The sequence below is a fragment of the Cheilinus undulatus genome, linkage group 10, assembly GCF_018320785.1.
Source record: "Cheilinus undulatus linkage group 10, ASM1832078v1, whole genome shotgun sequence".
NCBI lineage: Eukaryota > Metazoa > Chordata > Actinopteri > Labriformes > Labridae > Cheilinus > Cheilinus undulatus.
The window spans coordinates 16,298,798-16,306,521 of record NC_054874.1 but is presented as its reverse complement, the minus strand read 5'-3'; the positions used below and the strand labels follow the sequence as shown (position 1 = coordinate 16,306,521).

Below are 7,724 nucleotides of genomic sequence, written 5' to 3'. Positions count from 1 at the left end.
GCGATTGGGTACTCAGACTGCAGTTTGTTGTCACACTGCCACCTGCTGGTGTCCTCCCACGCCCCATCAGTAGAATTGTGATTTAAACGAAACGTGATGAAAAAAATTGAGCGATAGAAGTTATCCGTGTGGTCTAAGAAAGTCTATTTATGGGGGGGATGGATAAAGAAGAAACTATGGGGGAAAAATTACATTTGGATCTAGCCCACACTCCAGCATAGCAGGCGGCGGTAACACTTGAACGTTAACTACAACCGCAATAATATGTGAAGCAGAAGAAGAAAAGTTCACTTTCCCAGCCTCTTCCGGTGATGTCATCTTTTGTATTGTTTGTATCCGCGGTCTTTCTCTCAGTTGGCGCGTATCTCTGTGCGAGCTGTCGTAGAGACTAGTCGAGTCCCTAAAGAACTTTGTATCTTCAATTTTAATTAAATGTCTGAGATGGACAGAGGAACACGACATGAAAAACACAACAGAGAACACGAGAACAGGTGAGAAAATGTTTGTTTTAGTTTAATTTTGTTAGAAAAAGTGTTAAAATCAGTTTTCATCACGTCTTTGTCCACTTTGGGTCGGATATAACTACCACTTGATATTTCTATTATCCCGAATTTGTTCATTAAAAACCTTTGGAGGACTTAAAGTTTATTTATTGAAGTTGTATGCCTGATGTAGCTGATTTTAATCTAGTAAAGGCAAACTAAAGATTCAAACTCTGCTTGCCAATGTTGCAGTTTAAATAGTGACCGCGTCATTTGAAGACTTTTTGGCTAACGCCGTATGTTCAAGTTAACGATATGAAGTATATTAGTAGTTGTAATGAAATACTATACATAGAAACTTTGATTTGGGTGTTAAACATATTCAACATATAGTGTAACTCCGACAACCACGGACGTTTTCCGGTCAAAGAGGCCAGATTACACGGTCACTCTTTAAACCAAAGCACCGGTGTTAGCAGGGCGCTAGCTTTACTCTTTTTGTTTAATAACATGTAAACAGCAGCACTCTTTATGTCTTGTCTTATGTTATAGGCCACATAGTTGTAGCAGCTAGCACTGCACAGTTACAGTTGTCTGTTGTGTGGAAAATAAAGGCGCTAAACTGAGCTAACCGCCATATAACACGGCTACATGCTAAGCAATGCTAAAGTTATTGCCTAGGTCTAGACTAATACTGAACGACAGGTTAATGTGAATTTACCAACAGTATCCTACATTAAATGTGTGCAGTAATGATTTGAAATATGTGAAAGATTTCTGAATAATACGCAGCAGGCTTTGTAGATGTAACCGTACAGAACAATGGCGGGAGTTTGCTAATGTTAAGTGTTCCCATTCTGCTAAAACGATTGAAATAATGATTGATACAAAGTTCAGGCGAAAACATTCACATATACAGAGGTTACAGTGGTATTGTAAGATATTAATTCATAGTGAAAATTGACATCTTGGGGAATTTACCGTGGGTGGAAAGAAACACAATACATTATACTCAAATGAAAGTAAGATTTCATTTTCCGTGAAGTGAAAGTTATAATGAGGGATCACACTATGGCCACCAACATAAAATCCAACATGAACCACAGATATGGAAGAATAGTTTTCGGGCTGTATGATATTGCATTTTTGTATATATCTAATGTGTAAATAAAAAAACATTTAAGCGGATACACTTGTCAACCTTTTTTCCATTGAAATGAACACCAAGTCATAGTTGCACTAGAATGTATCTGTTCCACTTATTGTGACAGTCTGTATTTTGATGTGGGCATAACACAAATTTGTTTTAATCACCAATTAGTAAGGAATATTGAGAAAATTCTTGGATGCACGGACAGGCATCATCTAAGTGAGCAAAAAAAAGTGCCACATTAAAGGAGGGTTTTCTCTCAAATTACAATTAATTCTCTGCTCCTGACACAGTGTTGGAAATGACACAAATCAGTTTTTATCTTGAGTGTTATAAAATCAAACAAGCTGTAGTTAAGAGCTGAAACTTTTTTATGAGTTGTGTCAGAACTCCGCAGTGTTTCATTATTAAAAGAAGAGCAACAAATTGAAAAGTAGATGTGCATAGATGTCAGGTATCGCCAATACCAAGCCTAAGTACTCGTGCTCATGCTCATACAGCATAGCAGATGCTGTAATTGGTATGTGAGTATGTTGTCAAAGTTGGAGCTATGTCTGCAGTTTGGTGATATTTTACCATAAATTGGGATGACAGAGTGGAGCAGACTACTAACCATGCACTAATAAACTTTCAAGAGGAGAACATCTATACAAATAAAACAAACTTTAAAAAATGATTTTAAGTGCAGTTATGGTATTTTTACTACTCGTATTTGTACTCGTGTCAGTGAGTTCTCAAATGTAAGTTCTCATATTTGGTCTGGAAAAATGTGGTACCAGTGCATCTCTAACAAGTACTGGCCAATCAAAACTAAGGCCTGGGTGCCGCTGTGTTACTCTAGGCCATTTCTTTTGTTGACTGATCTAGTTCTTTATTGTCTACATTATTTTGATGATCATGCAGTTTTTACTTTTGTCACGTTATTTTGGTTTTCAAAATAAATGCATATCAGTCATCTATCTCATGAATTAGTGCTAATAAGTATTGGCATTAGCCCGATCAGTTAACTCCTAAAAATTTGCATTTCTTATTTTTGTTACTGCTGTATCAAACAAGTATTAATAATGTCAATTTTTTTGAGTCATATCAAAGTTCGGTATTATGATGACCCATATTTAAACCAAACTTTATGTCCTCCTCGTGCAGGAGCCATGGAGCGTCTAGGTGGTCCAACAGCAGGAAGAGAGGGATCGATGGAAATCTGAGGACCAAGAGAGACACAGAGAGCAGAGAAAAAAGACACGATGATGACCGCCATGATGATAGACATGATAGGTATTCTAACACGCCTGCAACACAACCCATCCTGTAAGATAGAAGGCACCTGATACTGTAAATCTTGCTCCCTTTCTCTGATTTATTCTGTTGCCTTTGCTCAATAGCTTCACGACTCCAGAGAGTGCTGGCCCCGTGTCTCGCTGTGGCCGGCGATCGGACTGGGGCAGTCAGGTGGAGGATGACGAGATGAGGAGGGACGTGCACAGAGACATGCAGCGGTAAGTAAACTCCGCTTCCGATCCTCAGTGTGTATCAATGATTTGTTTAACGCCTGCTCCTAGCTCACTTTTGGTGTGTTTAGTTACAGGAGGAGGATACTGGGAGGAGACGCCACCCAGAGAGAGAGAAAGGCCTCCTCGGGCTCCTCAGGGAGGTAAGCCACCTCGCCTCACACAGACCTGCTTTATAAACGTCTTTATGATCATAGACAAACCAAACAGTGAATATGATTGAAGGTTTGTTTGCTTCTTTTCTAGCTGTGACTCCAAAGAGGAAGACAACATAGAGACGGACGAGTCGGTGTTGCTGCGGCGACAGAAGCAGATAAACTACGGCAAGAACACGCTGGCCTATGACCGTTACACCAAAGAAGTGCCCAAGTATGTACACAGACATGTTATAGATGAAACAATACAGTACTGCATGGGCTTCATGTAAGGTTTTAAATTTTCATCACTTTTGATACTTGTTTTGGTGTCACTTGATTTTAAATGCTCGGTGAAATGGGAATGAGATAAGTGGTAGAGATGGTGGTTGAACTGATTAAACAAATCAAAATCTCTCTTATCAATGACCTGCAGTGTCAAAAAAAAAAAAGAAGAAGAAGCACAAGACAAATCAACATCTGTTTCGCAATACAAGCATGTAGGAGAGGAGCATATCCATCAGAAATTGCAAGCAAATGATTTTACAATGTGAAACCATGGTGTTGCAATTGTTGGGTCCATGATCCCAGAATAAACAGCATCTTTTGAGCAGAACCTTCTCTTCCAAGTAAAACTTCATATCCATTTTACAATAAAATAGTTAAATATATGATGGAAGTGTTCCTAACTGAAGGTAGGTTAAAATGTTGAATGATTTATTGCTTGAATTTGTTGAAAAACACATAAGATGAGGAACCTAATAATAATAATCATATATTAAATCACAATTGTAATATTGGGGGAGAAATCCCTATTAAATTATTTTTGCAAATTGTTCAGCCCTGTGTACAAGGATTGAAAATTAACTTTTTCAGTTTTTTTAAACTATCTAGGACTTAAAACTAGCAAGCATTAGGTTAAAGACACCTTTAGTAGACAGACTAGCTGCAACACTGCTCATATGATACTGAGTCAAACAATTCCAGCACACAGCCTACTGTAAACTTTTGACAGACTCTGAAAGCTGACCATTTTGCGGTTTGTTTGCTACCCTCGATGTCTCTGTAGCCCTTAAGGATGCCGTTCTAGGGAGCCCGGAACTTCGGTGACTTTTCGGGGTCTTTAAATATTAAATCCACTGCATTAGATCCCATAATAAGCGTCTTTTTGTCCATTTTTAATCAATTTTTGATCATGTACTTTGGCTTCTTCAGTGGGCAGAGCCATATTTGTTGAGGGCAACGTTTAGATGCAAAGCACCGTGGGAATTGTAGTCGACCAGTTGCTTCTCTACTGCTTAAAGTAAAGGCACAAATGAATCTAACTGTAACAAAGCGCATGGACTTTCTCTTGTATTTATTTAGATATTTTGAAAACCATTAGTCACAGAATGTTTATTTTGTCACTGTTTTGTCCCCAGGAGAAGGGAGAACAAGTCTATGCAAAGAAAATGCTTTGTCACTATTGTTTACTGTGTGTTATCAATGAAAATCTTTGAGTTTCAAATTCTGATTTGTTTTTTTATTTTGTCTTTATAGTCTTATAACTTGGCTGGTGGTGGGTGCTAATTTCCCAGCCTACCCTACCATAAATGTTAATAGTTGAGTGTCGTATAAATACTTTTTGTGTAAATTAACTGACCCCCTCAATGTTTCCTGCAGACACATGCGCCAGTCTGGAGTTCACCCTAAGACCCCCAACAAGTTCAGGAAGTACAGCCGGCGCTCATGGGACCAGCAGATCAAACTGTGGAAGGTTAAGCTGCATGCCTGGGACCCCCCCACAGAAGAGGGCGGGGACAAAACCCTCAATGACATGTAAGTAGAAGTGAGAAGGTTCACAGAGAACACATGTTCATCCAGACATGTGCGTCATGTTCATCCCTGTTCTAAACTGTTTCTGCAGAGATGAGCTTGGTCTCGATGATGTGATGGACATCGAGCTGGACTTCCCTTCCCTGTCAGAACCCCAGGATGCACCAGCCCCGCTTAGCACTCACAGCGTTTCACTGGAGGTCAGTTTCAGTCACTTACCACTGCTCAGTAGATCAGAAGAACATCGGAAACTGTGAATAGGGCTGTCACTATACCAGGATTTTAAACTTTGATGTGATTATAGTGAAGATCCAATAATGTCAGTACCTACAACTGCTCAGTAATGGCAAAAATTATTATCAGGATTACATGATTGATATTGACATGTGATTTATTAAACATGAGTAGTTTGAATTGATTTTACAACATCAGTGTCATATATATTTATGAAACTTAAAACTTGAACATTCTTCACTCTTGAAAAAAAAACAAGCAGCACATGAACATAAGGGAAAAATAGAAAAGAATAAAAGTAATTGTATGATTATAATTATCCTATAAGCTTGCATTGACATCTCCTGATCAAGTACTTGTGCAAATTTTTGGGGCACCCTTTAAGTTTTGACAAATCCAAAACTGTTTCACACCAAGATATTCCTTTTCTAAGGCAGAAATGTTACATGCTTTTTTTTTTTTTTTGTCTTTAAGAAAGTTCTGATCACACATCCAAACCATGGTAGGCAGGTGCTTAGCCAAAAGGATTATCATGAAGCAAACACAAAAACATCTTGCAAGCTGCAAGGCTCCAATGCCCAAATAACTAAATGCATTAAAGTCATTAGGTTGCTTCTATGGTGCAGTAGATCATTTAGACATTGGAGCCCTGAGGCTTGCTTGGCTCTGCTGAGCAGTAAAGGGAAGGCATTAAGCATAGAACTGTTGGAGTAGAGTATGCATTGGCTCAAAACAACTATCTTTCTGCTTTGGCAGCACATTGTATTCCTCATGTCTGCATGACTTAATACATTGGTTGCTGACATGAAAGTGGCTAATTAGAAATTTGCAATGATGAGCAGCTAAAAAAGCTTACCTAATGAAATAATCTGTGAGTTTATGCTATAAGGACAGAATAAAAACAGGTATCAATAGACTGAGGAAAGTAGGACTTCAACCATCAACTCTGGACTGAGCTACCACCACCTGTTTTGAAAATTTAACGGCCATCATGAAAACTGAGTTTTGTAAAGATGTTTCAGTACTGACCTGAGTGTTTGTGCTCTCTTTGTGTTCAGGATGACGACTGTATGGGGACTCCGGTTAAACTCCAAAAGACGGACTTGTCGGCAGAGCCTGACATGTCATAGCTCCTCGTCAGCAGAAGAATAAAAAAAACTTGTTGATCCATTTCTTCCCTCCATGTTACCCAGAATGCATCTGTTCATATGCAGCATCACTGTGCTCCACTGGTGCAAGGTTTTTTTTTCTCTTCTTTCATCAAACTCTCCCCTTATCTTTTTAAAGATGATTATTATCTGCTCAGGGAGTCTTTAATAATTTCATTTGTTTCCTTTTAAGCACTGAGAGCAAGCTAGACATGATGTTTAATGAGTGAAGGACATGATGTTTGACATGCAAGTTTTACCGTACTATATTTTATCTTACATCATACATGCAAACCGTCAGAACTCACAGCTTCAGTAAACGGAGAAAGAACAAAGTGTTAATATTTGAGTGAATGAATCCGTGGCATGTTATGTTTTTTGGTGTGTACTTTTTTTATGAGCGAAGAGTGTTTTCTCTTCAGTCATTCCGGGATGTAATTAGTTTATATTTTGTTGTTTTTTTAATACAAATGTTATTGTTTACAGTTTGCTGTTTACTTCATGGTGAAGACTTTGAAATAAAAAAAAGAAAAAACATGTAATTGTGTGGGTTTTTTTTCAGGAGAAGGAACTAGTTTGGACCAAAAATCAGACTTAAGTGTTGTTAACTCAGTGAATTTACAATTTTACACCCATGTCAGTCTTTTATTCCCCAAGTTTAGTTTTTGTACACACTCTGTACACAAAGTTACACACAAAGCAAATAAGAACAGTCAAAAAAAAACAAAAACAAATGACAAATACAGTGAAATCCCCATCCGGGCTACAGGTCAAAAGAAAACAGTGAAAGGCTCCTCTTCTCATGTTTCTGTTTATTGAATACCAATATAAACATTTATTTGTACTGATAGTGGAGAGGAGAGTTACAACCAGATTAAAATACATATCTGTATATTTTTTCTGTGAGGGAAATAAGTGGTTACCAGAATAATTAAAATTTAAATGGCTCTATATTCATGATACCAAGGCATCATGAATGTTGACCATTAAAACTAAAGAAATGGGTTTCTAAAACAGATAAATAATGTCTTAAGAGAGAATCAATACAATAAAACGTATTTTTAATTACAGGGCCTGTTTAGCTGTGAGTCCTAGAGGGTGGAAGGAAAAGCAATAATTGAAATCATCAGATGCTTTATTACAAAGATCTGGTGTATTTAAAATAAGAAAATGAATTGTGTATGCACAGTATTTGTATGTATTTATAGCTGAAGTAATATATATAAAGAGTCACAGATTTGTGCAAAACAGAT

At 37.7% G+C, this 7,724-nt stretch overlaps 1 protein-coding gene across 2 annotated transcripts; it reads left to right on the top strand.

Annotated features, from left to right (window-relative positions):
• Positions 1-329: 329 nt before the first annotated feature.
• LOC121516413 (stem-loop binding protein) lies at positions 330-7,008 on the top strand. 2 transcript variants are annotated; one of them, XM_041797701.1, is made up of 8 exons: positions 330-491; positions 2,779-2,907; positions 3,015-3,128; positions 3,218-3,283; positions 3,387-3,509; positions 4,937-5,092; positions 5,181-5,289; positions 6,382-7,008. In XM_041797701.1, exons 1-8 carry the CDS (start codon positions 433-435, stop codon positions 6,451-6,453), a joined length of 828 nt encoding a protein of 275 aa, XP_041653635.1. In that variant the 5' UTR covers positions 330-432; the 3' UTR covers positions 6,454-7,008. The 2 variants fall into 2 exon arrangements, with proteins under 2 accessions (XP_041653635.1, XP_041653633.1); XM_041797699.1 differs by having other exon boundaries at positions 331-491; positions 3,212-3,283.
• Positions 7,009-7,724: the final 716 nt, after the last annotated feature.